The sequence below is a fragment of the Bos javanicus genome, chromosome 18 (assembly GCF_032452875.1).
Source record: "Bos javanicus breed banteng chromosome 18, ARS-OSU_banteng_1.0, whole genome shotgun sequence".
Taxonomy (NCBI): Eukaryota; Metazoa; Chordata; class Mammalia; order Artiodactyla; family Bovidae; genus Bos; species Bos javanicus.
Genome location: NC_083885.1, coordinates 54,921,814 through 54,938,870, shown reverse-complemented (window position 1 = coordinate 54,938,870; position 17,057 = coordinate 54,921,814). Strand labels below are relative to the sequence as shown.

The 17,057-nt window shown below is 41.7% G+C and overlaps 1 protein-coding gene across 3 annotated transcripts; it reads left to right on the top strand.

Moving 5' to 3' along the window:
• The first annotated feature begins 711 nt into the window (after positions 1-711).
• On the top strand, positions 712-9,962 carry LOC133230863 (binder of sperm protein homolog 1-like). Of its 3 annotated transcripts, none has more exons than XM_061388854.1 (6): positions 821-998; positions 6,108-6,128; positions 7,117-7,146; positions 8,051-8,182; positions 8,571-8,715; positions 9,734-9,962. In XM_061388854.1, the coding sequence occupies exons 1-5, from the start codon at positions 908-910 to the stop codon at positions 8,711-8,713; spliced, it is 417 nt and encodes a 138-aa protein (XP_061244838.1). In that variant the 5' UTR covers positions 821-907; the 3' UTR covers positions 8,714-8,715; positions 9,734-9,962. The 3 variants fall into 3 exon arrangements, with proteins under 3 accessions (XP_061244840.1, XP_061244838.1, XP_061244839.1); XM_061388855.1 differs by lacking the exon at positions 9,734-9,962 and adding an exon at positions 9,177-9,716; XM_061388856.1 differs by lacking the exon at positions 9,734-9,962 and having other exon boundaries at positions 712-913; positions 8,571-9,150.
• Positions 9,963-17,057: the final 7,095 nt, after the last annotated feature.

Genomic DNA, 17,057 nt, shown 5'->3' with positions numbered 1-17,057 from the left:
CCATTTCCTAGTCATGGGGATCTTTCCGACCCAGGGATCAAACCCAAGTGTTTTGCATCTCCTGCATTGGCAGGCAGATTCTTTACCACTAGCGCTGCCAGTAGTTTGGTTTTTTTACGAACAAAAAGAGAAAGCAACAATTACTATAACCGAGCTCAAGTTTGTACTGCTCGCTGCATAACTGACCAATTAACCTTACTTCTCAGAATTGTGGGATGTAAGTGACCATAAATGGTGCATTGCTCGTTCCCAGAACTGCGAGGTCACATGTAACTCATTAGCTAGATTATTAAGGGCCACGAGAAAACAGTGGCTCACACTGAAGGTTCACGGAGCGTACACCGAGATGTTTGTATTCATGAAGCAAACCTGATTCCCCAGGCAGCCTCTCTGGCATCCTGCAGGGGATTCTTCAGCCCTGGCTTTCAAAGACTGGTAAGGTCCAAGACTTGGATGAATCTCTGACTGCTCCCGTGATCTTTGTTGTCATGGAAACAACTGGAAATTCCTTGTGATGACTTCTAATCCTTGTCTTATTGAATGCCAGCTTATTATTTTCTGTGTGTCTGTGTGTGTATCTTCCTATGAAAAAGGAGGAGGTCTGGCTTTGGGGCCAAGAGAGAGAGAAGAGGAAGGTGAAGAAAGAGGAGGAGGTGAAGGCAGAGAAGGCAGGTGAGAAGAAGAGGAAGGGGGAAGGAGGGGACTGGGGTTGATGGAAAAACAGAAGAAGGAGAAAGAGAGGAGGGACGAAGGGGAGGGGATGGGGAGGAGACAGGCATTGTGGCTATAAACTCCGGAGGGTCCACTCCTGGTGGATCACTGCTCCTTGGAGGGAGGAGCATGGCCCTGCCCGTGGGGCTTCTGTCGGTCTCGGTCTACTGGCTCCACAGCGTGGCTGGTCTCCAACATGGAGGTGAGGAGCAATGTGACAGTACCTGGGGTTGGACGTTTGAAAACCTCTCCTGCCATGTGTAATCAAATCAGAGACGCCAGGAAGGGTAAGGGCCATCTTTATCTCATGTTCTCTCAGAAAGAAAAAGATACTCTGTATTTTTTTTTTTTTTGAAAATAAAATAGACACAATCCACTGATGAACTTTTTTTTTTTAATTAAAAAAAAAATTCTTTTGGCATGTGGAGTCTTAGTTCCCTGACCAGGGATTGAACCCATGACCTCTGCATTGGCAGCATGGAGTCTTAACCACTGGACCACCAGGGAAGCCCTGGGTTTTTATTATTTTTTAAATAAGATGATTCAACAAAGAGCAGGAATGTGAATTAGAAAATTTTGTTGACAGAAGTCATGTTCCTTGATGACCATGTGTCTTCTTTCTTGCTAACATATTTTGTTTGTGTACTTTTGTCTTATATTTTGGGGGGTTGGGGGGGCTTTGGCTACACAGTGAGGCTTGTGAAATCTTAGTTCCCGGGGCCCTTGGCAGTGAAAACACGGAGTTCTAATCACTGGTCCACCAGGGAATTCCCATGCTAATATATTTTAAATGCCTTACGGAGAGGTTTTTGAAAATGGAACTAATTTTTGGAAAGACTATTTCATTCTTTTTACCAAAATCATGTTGCCTTCAACTTTATAAAGTGACAATAGAAGAAGGGATTTCATTATGGGTGCATTTCTTACATGTCTGAAGAGACTTACACAGAGTTGTCAAAACAACTTTTTTATGGAATGGCAAAAAAACGATGATCTTGCACAAACTATTTTCAACTCTTCAGGTCATCTTTGCATGGAAAGACAAATCAAACATAGTATTGATTTACATTTTTTTTAAAAAGGAAAAGATGCTCTTGGTATAACTATGACTACTACTACCTTATCAGTTAGGTTTTTTTACACTTGTTGAAAAACAACACTGTTGCTTATACATAGGTTTTTTACAAGATGTCAGTTTTGTACATTCATAAGAAGGAAATTATACATGAGAGAAGCTAGTTAAGATGTTCCTAAAATTTCTCCACTTGTGTCTGGCCTTCTGAATTATTAAAGTCATATTTTTCCATATAACATTCTTTTGGCTGTGCAAAATCTCAGTGATGGCAGCATTTCTTGAAACAACACATAAAACAATTAAAACTCACTGGTCCTGGGCAGTGAGCCGGTCTTAACAAGTAGGTAGTGGTGATCTACTTTGAGTCTTTGAAACTGTTGCTTATTCACTGCCTCTCTCTCCTCTTGTAACCCAGAGGTTAAGAAAGCCTGTTCTTGCCTCCAGGGATTTCTCTTTTGAGCCACAGACATCCATACTACTCGTTTTGATGCTGACTTCTTGAATACCATCATCTTCAGTGAAGGCACATCTCCATAGCAACCTGATCTGCAGATAATAAGATGCCAGCAGGTGTAAGGGGGCATTCTGATATTGGAAACATTCAAACATGAAAAGCCAAGTATTTTAGCATCTTAAGAGTGATGAGATAGTAGGTTTTGGATCCTGTATCATAAAGAATCTGCCTGCAAAGCAGGAGACCCAGGTTCAATCCCTGGGTTGGGAAGATTCCCTGAGAAGAGAATGGCTGCCCACTCCAGTATTCTTGCCTGGAAAATTGCATAGACAGAGGAGCCTGGTGAGCTACAGTCCACAGGGTCGCAAAGACTTGGACACGACTGAGCAACTAACACTTTCAGTTTTTCAGGAGCACAGGAAGCAGAGATTAAATGACACGAGTACCTCCACTCCAGGAGTTCACGGGCTAGAAGGAAGATTGTAAACGCTATAATCACCTGGGCTTCCCTGGTGGCTCATGGTAAAGAATTCTTCTGCTAATGCAGGAAACATGGGTTCAACCCCTGGGTTGGGAAAATTCCCCTAGAGAAGGAAATGGCACCCCACTCCAGTATTCTTGCCTGGAAAATTCCATGGACAGAGGAGCTTGGTGGGCTATTGTCTGTGGGATTACAAAGAGTTGGACATGACTGACCAGCAACACCAACAATCTAAATCACCTGTCTGCCGGTCCTGAAGTTGGACATGTGACTGACCTGGCCAGACTTCACAGAAGGCTCATCCGATTGATCTTGTTCCAGGGTGAGAAATTTGCCATGCACAAAACATAATTTCTCCACTAGAACAAGCTTGGAGGAGTACTCAGGGATCCCATGACAGTGGGGTCACTTGCAGGAAGGACTGTCCAGGCGGGCAGACCCTGGCGTGCCATGTGAACCCAGAGTTCTGGGATTGTCGTCCATTGCCTGTTACCATTTCTGTCTCCTGTGGGATTGGACCGCCCAGGGGCTAACACTCACAGTTAAACTTCAACAGAGTGATAGTCACTCAGCCGTGTCTGACTCTTTGCAATCCCACGGACAATAGCCCACCAAGCTCCTCTGTCCATGGAATTTTCCAGGCAAGAATACTGGAGTGGGGTGCCATTTCCTTCTCCAGGGTGGGTGGCTACAGTCCACGGGGTCACAAAATAGTCGAACATAAATTCGCGAGTAAACATTAGTGACAACATTCACGAATGAGTTTGACTGGTTTAGATGCTTCATATAAAGTGGAATCATGCTGTGTTTTTCCTCCTAGGTCTGGTTTATTTCTCTTGACATAATATGCCCTCCAGGTTCATCCATGTCTTTGCCTGTGGCTGGATTTCCTTCCTTTTTAAGGCTGAAAAATATTGTTGTGTATATAAACTGCATCTTTGTCCATTCATCATCGATGGACACTTAGGTTGCTTCCACATCTTGGCTGCGATGATATGATATGGTAGTGCAGATCTCTTCAAGATCCTGGCTTCAGTTCTTTCAGATAAATACCCAGATGTGGGGTTACTGGATCCTATGGCAATTCTACTTTGAATCTTTTGAGAAACTTCTTAGGGGCTGTACTATTTTACATTCCTACCACGAATGCTGCGTAACTCTTTGCTGTTGTGATTAGGTCAGGTTTCCTTTTAAAAATATTTAAAATCTTTGTGTCGGGCAAGCATTTCCACATATTCCAAAGAATTGTCTAGTGCCCTCCCTTCTGTGTGAGTGGAAGAAAACATTTCTAGCGTTAAGCAGTGAGGCTCACATTATACTTTTATATAGCACAGGTGGTATGTGAAACAAATATTGGGTTGGCCACAAAAGTCTGCTCGGGTTTTCCCATAAGATGTTATGCAAAATCCTGAAATGAAATCTTTTGGCCAACCCAATATCTTGTACACTGGCTTGAATCTTATTAATGATGACAGCTGTGATGAAATGATGGTGATGATGATGATGGTGATAATATTTCAGTAGTTATAACATTCTTGGTAACAATAGCAGTTACAAGCTATGAAGTTCTTTGTTTCAGGCACTATTCTAAGTACTTCATACGAGTAATAATCTGTTCCTCCTAACAGTCTCTTGTTGTTCAGTTGCTCCGTCATGTCCCATTCTTTGCGACCCCATGGACTGACGCCCACCAGGCTCCCCTGTCCTTCACTCTCTCCGGGAGTTTGCTCAGACTCATGTCCAGGGAGTCAATGATGTCATCCAACCATCTCACCTTCTGCCGCCCCCTTAACAGTCCCCTGGGGTAGGTAAAGTTTTGGTCCTCATTTTATAGAAGAAAATCTGAGGCACTGTGGTTGGAAAGAGTAACAGACTTTATTTTCTTGGGCTCCAAAATCACTGCAGATGGTGATTGCAGCCATGAAATGAAAAGACACTTGCTCCTTGGAAGAAAAGCTATGACCAACCTAGACAGTGTATTAAAAAGCAGAGACATCACTTTGCCAACAAAGTCCATCTAGTCAAAACTATGTTTTTTCCAATAGTCATGTATGGATGTGAGAGTTGGACTATAAAGAAAGCTGAGTGCCAGAGAATTGATGCTTTTGAACTGTGGTGTTGGAGAAGACTCTTGAGAATCCCTTGGACTGCAAGGAGATCAAACCAGTTAGTCCTAAAGGAAATCAACCCTGAATATTCATTGGAAGGACTGATGTTGAATCTGAAGCTCCAATACTTTGGCCACCTGATGTGAAGAACTGACTCATTGGAAAAGACCCTGATGCTGGGAAGGACTGAAGACAGGAAGAGAAGGGGACGACAGAGGATGAGATGGTTGGATGGCATCACCGAATGGATGGACATGAAAGCCTGGCCTGCTGCAGTCCATGGGGTCGCAAAGAGTCAGAAACGAATGACGCGACTAAGTGCATCACATCGCAAGCTTGAATAAGTCTTCCACTTGATAGTAGAAAATAATCAGGATTATTGTAATAAGAGAAAGCCTTATCATTGCAGTACAATTACTACCATATCCAAAGTGCTTGCTAACTGCTCTCTACTGGGCAGAGCCCAAAACATATGTTTTTGATTTAATCCTTACAACAAACCTGTGAAATTGATGAAAAGATCCTTTTTTAATAGACACTAAAACTAATTGGACCTCATTTTAAGACAGTTAAGTAAATGGTTGCTTCAAATTGTACTTTGCAGACAGTACTGAAGAGAAATAGAATAAAACAAAACAAGAAATAATGGTGAGATGATAAAATACATTTTTTCCTATTATTGTGTGATTTATCTTGTAGGGAAGGTGGAAAAAGTAAATCATTTACTTTTGCCTGTTGAGTTTCTTTGTTTTAAAAATAACTTTGCTGCTGCTGCTGCTGCTGCTGCTGCTAGGTCGCTTCAGTCGTGTCTGACTCTATGCGACCCCATAGACGGCAGCCCACCAGGCTCTCCCGTCCCTGGGATTCTCCAGGCAAGAACACTGGAGTGGGTTGCCATTTCCTTCTCCAATGCATGAAAGTGAAAAGTGAAAATGAAGTCGCTCAGTCATGTCTGACTCTTATCGACCCCATGGACTGCAGCCTACCAGGCTTCTCCATCCATGGGATTTTCCAGGCAAGAGTACTGGAGTGGGGTGCCATTGCTTCTCTGAAAATAACTTTAATTGTGCCTTATTCACTCACAATATTTGGAAAGTACAGTTAAAGCAAAAGGAAAAATTAGAAGTCACCCACAATAACACCACTGGAAATAAACATTGAATTTTTACCTTTAAAATATTATTTTTACTAGAATAATTTGGTGAAGTATTTATTTTTATTTTATTTAAAAGGCTAAATCTAGTGAAATGAAAATTTGTTTAAAATTGTGTCTTTCAGATAAATATTCACCAACTATGGGTGAGTTGAAAAGTCTTTTAAAATTTTGCAATAAAATGTGAAGCAATTGAATACTGTACTTCTTTTCCTGGTAAGAAATCATATTTTTCATGAAACTGCTATATTATGTGTTTGTGTATAAGATAAAGGACATTCCATGTTAAAAATAGTTAAGGAAAAAGAAGAAGAGAGAAATCATAATTTTACTGTATGCTTTACTGATAATATTTTTAGGTCATCAAATATCTTCATTACATATAATTTTATTTTTGCAAAAATAGCATCTTATAGAATGAAATGAAACAGAAAATGCCTTTTGTCATCTGGAAACAAAGTATAAATGTTTCCATATCTGTTTATATCCTCATCTTTTCTGATGCCCATATGATATTGTAAAGCTGTCCCGTGTTTTAAAATTCCCTTGGTGATTGATATTTTTGGATTCTTTTCTCTTTTCCTTTACTGTTATTAACCATGCTGAAATGAACATCCTTAATCCTAATGTCATTCCAACTAAAACCAGGAAACCGCTGAGATGTCTTTTGTAAATAGAACTGACGAAAATCATTGGAAGGAGGTGGTTCTAATGTATGTGCTATTTTCAAAAGGAACTAATCTGTAAGGCTACAGAACATAACAGGCAAAATTCTTGTATGGTTGTATACTTAAGGTCCTTAGGAAGACCAGTAGATGACTAGTTTTAGAAAGAGAATCAGGCTATACGACTGAATTGAAGATAGACATTTTAATGCATTAATCAGTAGTTTTTCTCTATACTGGTAAGAACCAACTGGACACTGATAGAAAATGAAGCATTCTGTTTTATATCAATGTCACAAAATGTTTTGGGGTTACATCAGCAAGAAATATGCAGGACTTATATAAAGTAAATTATATAATCATATTGAAGAACAGAAACCAAATTCCTAAAAAAGTAGATCATGCCATGTTCTTGGGTGGAAGACATGAGAATAATGAAATAAATGTCAACTTCAAATTTACTTTTCAGAGACTGTAACTCATCTTCCAGAAGTCAAAGGTAAGTTGATCAGAAAACTTCTGCTAAAAAGCATGTTTTAAAGAAAAACTGTAAAAATGGGGAAATCAGTGGGATATTTTCCTGGTTAAAAAAAATAATCTTTTTTCTCCTTTCATAAAATGTAATATAGGGACTTCCCTGGTGGTCCATAGATTAAGAATATGCCTTGCAATGCAGGTGACTGGGGTTTGATCCCTGGCCGGGGAGCTTGATCCCACACGGTGCAGCCAAGAACCAAAACAAACAAAAACAAGATGGAGAAACCACTCTGAAATTTCACTGGCACTACCTGTTTCTACTCTTTAGTTTCTGCCAATCTAATAGAAAAATACCTGATTTTAAAGTTCATATAGAAAAAAAAATGTCCAATAGTAATCAGGAATATTATGAACAAAAATGGTGCTGGGGGTGAGAAATACCTCGTATTAACATTATCAAGTACGGAAATAAACCACAAATATAATAGTATAAATAGCTGTGTGTGTACGCGCCTGTGTGTGTGTGTGAGGATGAGGGTGTATGATGGTGGAAGAGGATGAAGAAAAGAGATATGGTGGGAGGTGGTGGTAATCATTTAATAGACAGATGCCCACATTTACATTTCTAAGCTTAAGGTATATTGCTGGCACTGGGGTCAAATGCTGAGCAAAATTTCAAGACTGTTGATGCCATAGAAAATAGTGGGATGGATGTAGGGGTATGAAACAAACAAACAAACAAAAAACCTTTACTAGTAGAGTTCCCACAGCTCTGCTATATTGTATGACTCGATATTGTTCAATAAAATTGGGTCCCGATTCTGACTTCTGAGTACAAACCCCCTTCCAGCCCGCAGCAGGAAAGTAACGTAACATCTCAATGAACAGTCCCAGAGAGGGATGACCTGAATCTTCGTTTTCTCTAGAGGGCAAGTGTTTCTTTCCATTCCGCTATAGAGACGGGATCTTCCATGACTGTGTCCAGTTCAGGGTAAAACACAAGTGGTGTTCCCTGAATGAAACTTACCAAGGATACTGGAAGTACTGTTCTGAAGAAGGTGAGGTCTTGGCTTGGAAGTCAAGGTGGTGACATTGGTCTTGGGGGAGTGGGCTGGGGGTGCGTGAGATCACACGAGGGTTCTACAAAGGGAATTCACAGTCAATTAAATTGTGAAATAAGGGATGCACGGTTCTCTGACGGTCAGAAAAATCACATTGCTCCAAGCATCTGAGTGCTTCAACCATGTTACCGTGAAAAGAAACCTTTGCGCAGAACCTCAATGCCTCACCCATACTGTTTTGCATGTGCTTATGGTGGAACAGAGTAGAGCAGATGGGAGTGGGAACGTGTGTGCATGCACACGTGTGTGTGTGTGTGTGTGATGGCAGAGACAAGGTACAAAATAAAAAGGGTTCTTATTTTGATTGTTTCTCTCTTCTCTGTAGACTTTGCAAAATGTGTGTTTCCCTTCTGGTACAGACACCTCATTTACTGGGGATGTACCGAGGACGGGGATTCGTTTGGGAAAGCATGGTGTTCACTGACCCGGAATTATAACAAGGACAGGGTTTGGAAATACTGTGACTGATGGTGAGATTTATTTAGGGGAGGGCATGAAGACATTTAATTGTTATCATGGGAAAGATTGTACAATTTTGTTGGGAAAGGAGCATGTAAGACTCTCATGAAAAGAATTTTATTCTGAGATACGAATCGAAGGTGATTGGCTGTAAGTAAATTGGGATTTTGATTATGGACTATAAGGTTTTGATATATATATTCTAGCCTCAGCACTTTAACTTGCTGATTGTGTAAAATTGGGTCCTTTTAAAAAAGTGTTTGGACTCTGGGTGGTAATGATGTGCCAATGTGGGTTCATAGATCAGAACCGATGTTGGGGAATTTTGATTATGGGGAAGCTGTTCATGTAAGGGGGTGCAGATAACATGAAAAATATCTGTATCTTCTGCTCAATTTTTCTGTGCACCTAAAACTGCTCTAAAAAATAAAATGTATTAAAATTCATTACTTTAAAATATTTTTTTAAACAGAAAAAATAAGTGATAATTGAGATGGGACCGAAGGTAGAAACACGGGTGTTGACTAGATGAAGTGTTGGAATGAGGCTCAGACTTCCCTGGCAGTCCAGTGGCTAACACTCCACACTCCCAGTGCAGGGGGCCTGAGTTCCATCCCTGGTCAGAAAACTAGATCCCACATGTTGCAACTAAAGATTCTGCACGCTACAACGAAGACCCAACATGGCCAAATAAATAAATATTACAATTAAAAAAAAGAATGAGGCTTGGACTTCCCTAGTGGCACAGTGGGTAAGAATCTGCCTGCCAATGCAGGGGACACTGGTTCGACCCCTGGTCCTGGAGGATTCCACATGCCACAGAGCAACCAAGCCCCTGTGCCACAACTACCGAGCCTGTGCTCCAGAACCTGTGGAGCCACGACTAGAGAAAGCCTGCGTGCAGCAACAAAGACCCAGCCCATCCAAAAATAAATAAACAAAATGATTTAAAAAAAATAAAAATGGCGTGACTATGGCTCAAGCATTTAAATAGAGCCTGGTGGCCACTGTGGATGGATGTCGTTTCAGATACATTCCTCCGTCACAGAGAACTTGAATTTTCAGACCCAAGAGAAACCGGATGTAGAGGAAAGAATGCTGCTGCTGCTGCTAAGCCACTTCGGTCGTGTCCGACTCTGTGCGACCCCATAGACGGCAGCCCACCAGGCTCCCCTGTCCCTGGGACTCTCCAGGCAAGAACACTGGAGTGGGTTGCCCTTTCCTTCTCCAATGAATAAAAGTGAAAAGTGAAAGTGAAGTTGCTCAGTCGTGTTTGACTCTTCGCCACCCCATGGACTGAAGCCCATCAGGCTCCTCCGTCTGTGGAATTTTCCAGGCAAGAGTACTGGAGTGGGGTGCCATTGCCTTCTCTGAGAGGAAAGAACAGAGGGCCCTAAAGTTGAGAGAGAGAAAGCCCACCACATACAAGGACCTGGTGGGTTTCACGTCACCTTCACCTTCACTTGTCAAGAACCAAACTTTCATTTCTTTCAGCTCTGAAGTTTTCATCTACTTTGCAGTGCTCATGAGCCTCTCCTAATATAATTTGCAAGAAGTTGCTTCTCTGTCTAAATTGCGTCCCTGGTGGCTCAGATGGTAAAGGATCCTCCTGCAATGCGGGAGACCTGGGTTTGATCCCTGGGTTGGGAAGATCCCCCTGGAGGAGGGCATGGCAACCCACTCCAGTATTCTTGCCTGGAGAATCCCCATGGACAGAGGAGCCTGGAGGGTGCAGTCCATGGGGGTCGCAAAGAGTCAGACATGACTGAGCGACTAAGCACAGCACTGTCTAAATTAACCAACGCCAACTTTTGTGGTTTGTAAGCAAGATCCCTGCCTCATAGAACATGCCATCTGATTGAGTTTTAATTCTATATTCATGCTGAATCATTTAGAGATGCAGTAAAGCATAGAAAGGGGTTGACAGCACTTACCCTGCAGAGAGCTAAAACTGGATTGCTAAAATCCAGTGTCCACCAATTAGTATGGAAAACTCACTGTTTACTGACTGTCTCTAACTCTCTGGGTTAGAGTTCTACCCTATAGCATTGCCATGAGCAATATTATAGAGAAAGAGATGAACAAAGATGCATGAGAGAAAATTTTTTTTCTTCTTTGAAGCCAGAGAGAGACAAGTACCGTATTATTTCATTTATATGTGGAATCTGAAAAAGCTAAACTCTTAGAAACAGAGAGTAGATTGGTGGTTACCACAGGCTGAGAGAGTGGGGGAAATGGGCAGTGCTGATCAAAGGGTACACATTTTCAGTTCTGGATAAACAAATTCTGGAGATCTAACATTGTGTAGTTGAAAATTGATAAGAAAGTCAGTCTTAAATACTTAACAGTAACTTTGCAAGGTGATCAAGGTGTTAACTAACCTTATTACGGTAATCATTTCACATAATATATGTATGTATTGAATCATCACATTGTATACCTTATCTTGCATAGTTATAGATCATATATATCTCAGGAAAGCTGGAAAAAAATGAAGTGGAACATACGTAAAAACACCAAATAGATTAATCACATACATAAAAATAAATCTCACCCCCTCAAAAAAAATTCCCTTTAACTTCCAAGATAAGGTTTGACCAAACATCCGAGCACCATGGCCCAGCCAAGCTGACCCATAAAATTAACCAACAAATAAGGCAATCAAAATTCAGACTGCAGGGACTTCCCTGCAGTCCAGTGGTTAAGACTTCACCTTACAAAGCAGAGGGTGTGAGTTCAAATCCTGGGTGAGGAGCTAAGATCCCCTATCCCTTGGGTCCAAGAAAAAGTTTTTGGGATACTGACTAGGAGGTAGAGTTTCAGGAGGAAGGGAGAATATCATCCCCTGTGGTTTTGCAGACATTCATGATTCTATTTACAAGAAGAACAACGCAAACAATCATTTGTTGAACACTTGTAAGGAACAGTACCCAGTGCCAATTGACTTACACCCTTTTTAAGGTCCTCGGGTCATGTCTGTGTATATTCAGGTTTGAGCCTCTCTGACCCACTCTGTTCATGATTTCCCTGCACTGAGTCTTCCCACCCCGTTCACATTTTTTTTCCTCTTTCAGTTTGGCTCAGTCGCTCAGTCATGTCCAGCTCTTAGCGACCCCATGCACTGCATGCAGCACACCAGGCTTCCCTGCTCTGCATGCCTCCCAGAGTTTGCTCAAACTCATGTCCATTGAGTGGGTGATGTCATTCAACCTCTCATCCTCGGTCACCCCCTTCTCCTCCTGCCCTCAATCTTTCCCAGCCCAGTTCACAAAAAGGGAAAAAAATCCCATTGGCAGAGGACATCTATTTCCTAAACACCTGTGATCTTCCTTAAGAATTCATTGATGGTCAAAGCAGATGTTTGCAGCAAGCATGTCATCAAAGGGATATATTTACTAATCCAGACTGTGCCACTTATGACAGGGAATTTCCTTGACCTCTCTAAGCCTCGGTTTCCTCATCTATAAAATAAGGACAGGGACTTCCCTGGTGGTTCCGTGGCTAAGATTCTGCCCTCCCAAACGCAGGGGGCCCAGGTTCAATCCCTGGTCTGGGAACTAATTCCCACACGTTGCAACTAAGAGTTGACATGCCACAACTAAGCCCTGGCAAAGCCAGATAAATCAATATTTAATAAAATAAAATGAGAATATTACTAAAAATAAAATAAGCATGGTAGACGTCTCATGGCTCACCGTGCACATAAAACAATACACTCCGTTCCCATTATTTGCCACAGTTATGCCTGATAAAGTTGCCATGAATGCTGAGTTAGTGACTGCTGACTCATGGTTCCAGAGTGAAATACGGGGTGACACGTTCACAACATGGGCACCAACTGATCAATACATAGCTTGGATTTATGTGTTTCTGTTTAAAGACACCTTATTCCATACATATTGTTGGTTCATTCACACTGAACTCACAGCCAACAGCAATATAATTGAAGCCCGAAGGAATCTCATCTCACACGTGTATTTTCTCCAAGTAATGCATCACAGCCTTCGTGGGCTTAAGACACCAGGGTGTGTCAGCACTATGCTCGGAAGCATTTTAAACAGAAAAAGCACCAAAAAGAAAACACAACGTACGCACTGCGAAAGGAACCGTTTATAGTATGAAGGCTGAAACAGGAAGGTGGAGTTCCGTTGTCTTCTCTCTCAACTGGGAACACAGAGACACTGAGATCCCCAAAGGTATCATTGCTCTGCTCTGCTGTGAAGGACTCTGAAAAGGCAGTGCATGCCTATTGACTTGGTGGTTCTTAATACATTCCAGCAAGCAAGTACATCTACAAATACAGGATCCATGAATAATGAGACCCACAGAGTATGCAACTGCATCATGCATGCTTCCTAACACTAGAAAGTAATCAACAAATATTAGCTATTTTTGATACTATTGAAAGAATTAGGACCTAGATAGATAGGCACTTCCCTCTCCATAGTATTGATGTCTGCAGCCTTCCACATATACACATATATGTCAGTCAGTCAGTTCAGTCGCTCAGTCGTGTCTGACTCTTTGTGACCCCATGGACCACAGGACACCAGGCTTCACTGTCCATCACCTACTCCCAGAGCTTACTCAAACTCATGTCCATCGAGTCGGTGATGCCATCCAACCATCTCATCCTCTGTCGTCCCCTTCTCCTCCTGCCTTCAATCTTTCCCAGCATCAGGGTTTTTTCCAATGAGTCAGTTCTTCGCATCAGGTGGCCAAAGTATTGGAGCTTCAACTTCAGCATCAGTCCTTCCACTGAATGTTCAGGACTGCTTTCCTTTAGGATGGACTAGTTGGATCTCCTTGTCATCCAAGGGACTCTCAAGAGTCTTCTCCAACACCACAGTTCAAAAGCATCAGTTCTTTGGCACTCAGCTTTCTTTATAGTCCAAGTCTCATATCCATACATGACTACTGGAAAAACCACAGCTTTGACTAGATGGACCTTTGTTGGCAAAGTAATGTCTCTGCTTTTCAATATGCTATCTAGGTTGGTCAAAGCTTTTCTTCCAAGAAGCAAGCGTCTTTTAATTTCAAGGCTACAATCACCATATGTACCAGATCATATTTTAAAATGTATTCTTACTGTCAGAAAGACAAATATCATATGATGTCACTTACAGGTGGGATATATACATATATAAAAAATAAGCTTATTTACAGAACAGAAACAGACCCACAGACATAGAGGTTGGGATGAATAGAAACACAGTACTACATATAAAATAGACAAAGCAAGGACCTACTGTATAACACAGGGAACTATACTCAACATTCTGTTACAACCTATAAGGGAAAAGAATCCAATCCAGATATATATATCTGAAATGGAATATACATGTATTTATATGAACCACTGTGCTACTCACTTGAAACTTACACAATATTGTAAATCAACTATACTGTAATTGAATACAAACACAACAAGCTAATTAATTAATTAAATACTGTAGATCATGGTTTCTTTAAAAAGAAAGTCTGCAAACAGACTTTCTTCTTTGTGGACCCAGAAGGCTCGTAGTTTTTCGTGAGGGATAGGTGATCCTCTAAGAGGAATGCTTCTGATTTGTCTTTCTAGTCTGGAATTGTTGGTAGAAAGAATAGTCTTTGAAATGGGTTTAACTCTCTCAATGGAGATGGGCAGAACTTGCAGGGAGTGAACCCAGGTGTTAGTGATTATTCTTAAGGTGCAAAGAGAGCGTGGTGATTACGCCAGGCGACAGGGATCTCTTAACTAATTAGAGCTTAGGGAATGGTGGACCCTTAGAGACCTCTGGTGGTGATAATCTACACAAAGGTTTTTCAGAAATAAAAACAACAGACAGCGCGCTAAAAAGATCTATGACATGGAAGATCCACAGGGCCAAACTTGAGCCCCCATGCTAGGCTCAAAGCCATTTACCTAATTTCTCAGCGTGAGTCAGTTCATAGACTCAAAGCCTCTTGAATGAAGGGGAGGCTCCATCATCATGAAGACACACACTGATGCAACTCCATAGGCGTTCACGGTAATCCTCCTTGGAAGACTTCCCCAAAGGGGCACCAGTGTTTAGTGCACAGGGAAAGTTGATGTTGATCAGTCACTAAGTCGTGTTTGACTCTTTGCGACCCCATGGACTACAGCACGCCAGGCTCCTCTGTCCTTCATTGTCTCCCGAAGTTGGCTCAAATTCACGTCCATTGAGTCGGGGTGATGGCATCCAGCCATCATATCCTCTCCCGCCCCCTTCTTTTGCCCTCAGTCTTTCCCAGCATCTGGGTCTTTTCCAGTGAGTCCGCTCTTCACCATCAGGTGGCCAAAGTGTTAGATAATGGGAAATACCTAAACTTTTCAGCAGCTACTGAATATTGGCTTGAGCAAGGGTTCATTTTCAATTGAATACAAAAACAACAAACTAGTTAATTAAATACTGTAGATCATGGTGTAAAAAAAAAAGTCTGGAAACAGCATCTTTGTGGACCCAGAAGGCTCGTTGTAGTTTCTCATGAGGAATAGGCGATCCTCTAAAAAGAATCTTCCATTAAAAATGGTCCAGTAATTAGGATGGATGATTCTAGGAACACGAGATTGAATCCTGACTTAGGTTCCCCGTGCTCTTGGCTCAATGTTATGCCAAATATCCCCTGTAATGATTTTTCCAGGTACTGGGAGTAATAAGGGCTTTCCTGGTGGCTCAGTTGGTAAAGAGTCGCCTGCAATACAGGAGACCCAGGTTCAATCCTTGGGTTGGGAAGATCCCCTGCAGAAGGGAAAGGCAACCCACTCCAGTATACTTGCCTGGAGAATTCCATGGCCAGAGGAGCCTGGAGAGCTGCAGCTCATGGAATCGCAAACAGCAGAACTTGACTGAGCCACTAACACACTATTTTTCATGTGACTTATTTCACTTAGCATGATGCCTCTGGGTTCATCCATGTTGTCACAAAGGCATGATTTCCTTCTTTTTGAAGGCTGAATATTATTGCATTATATACAACTGAGCACAGCACACAGTTACAGTTATATGTATATAATGATATATATCATTTTCTTTATCCATTTATTATCGATGGAGACAGATTGTTTCTGAATCTTGGCTGTTGCGAATAATGCTGCAATGAACTTGGGGTGAGGTACCGACATCTCTTCAGGGTACTGACTTTATTACCTTTGGCTGTATACCCAAAAGTAAGATTGCTGGAGCAAATGGCAGTTCTGTTTTTAGTTTTTAAAGAAACCTCCAAACTCTTCTCCACAATGTCTGGAATAGACATTTTTTCAAAGACTTACAAATGGCCAACAAATATATGAGAAGGTATTCAACATCACTCATCATCAGGGAAATTCAGATCAATACCACAATTAGGTTTCACCTCTCACGGGTGGGAAGGTTATCATCAAAATGTCAAAGGTAAGTATTGCCACTTCATGCGAAGAATTGACTCATTGGAAAAGACTGATGCTGGGAGGGACTGGGGGCAGGAGGAGAAGGGGACGACAGAGGATGAGATGGCTGGATGGCATCACTGACTCGATGGACGTTGAGTCTGAGTGAACTCCGAGAGTTGGTGATGGACAGGGAGGCCTGGCGTGCTGCGATTCATGGGGTCGCAAAGAGTCGGACACGACTGAGTGAATGAACTGCCCTGAAGTATTGGCCAGAGAGGGGAGGAAAGGGAACCCTCCCATGGTCTCCTCAAGAAATCCACTAGGGGTCAGGCTTGAGCCCATCACCGTTCAAGCTCCACGAAAAAGAGAAAAATTCTACTTCACTGTTGGAGTAAAGCATGATTTTGTGAACTTGGGAGGCCCTTTCCAAGAAGGTCATGTAGTATGGAATCAGACAACACGAGACTGGAATTCCCAACCCACATTTAACCAGTGGTTACGCTTCAGACAAATTGTGTGTTTTCAAACTTGATTTCTCCATCCACAAATTGGGTTCATACTATTGCTTACGAGACTTTGATTGGATTATATAATATGGTGATAATTTTTACATAATGATTTTTATTAGTATTAGCTGTCGTAATACTTTTTCTAACAGTGTGCATGTGTTAGTCACTCAGTCATGTCCAACTCTTTGCAACCCCATGGACTGTAACCCACCAGGCTCCGCTGTCCATGGAATTCTCCAGGCAAGAATACTGGAGTGGGTTCCCTTCTGCAGGGGATCTTCCAGTCTCAGCTGTGCAGCAAAGTGACTCAGTTTGACACATATATACATTATTTTTCAAAACTTTTTTTTTTCCATTATGGTTTATCCCAAGAGGTTGGATATAGTTCCCTGTGCTCTACAGTACGGATCTTGTTTATCCATTTCTTTTCTTTGTTTAAAAAAAATTTTTTTAATTGGAGTATAGTTGATTT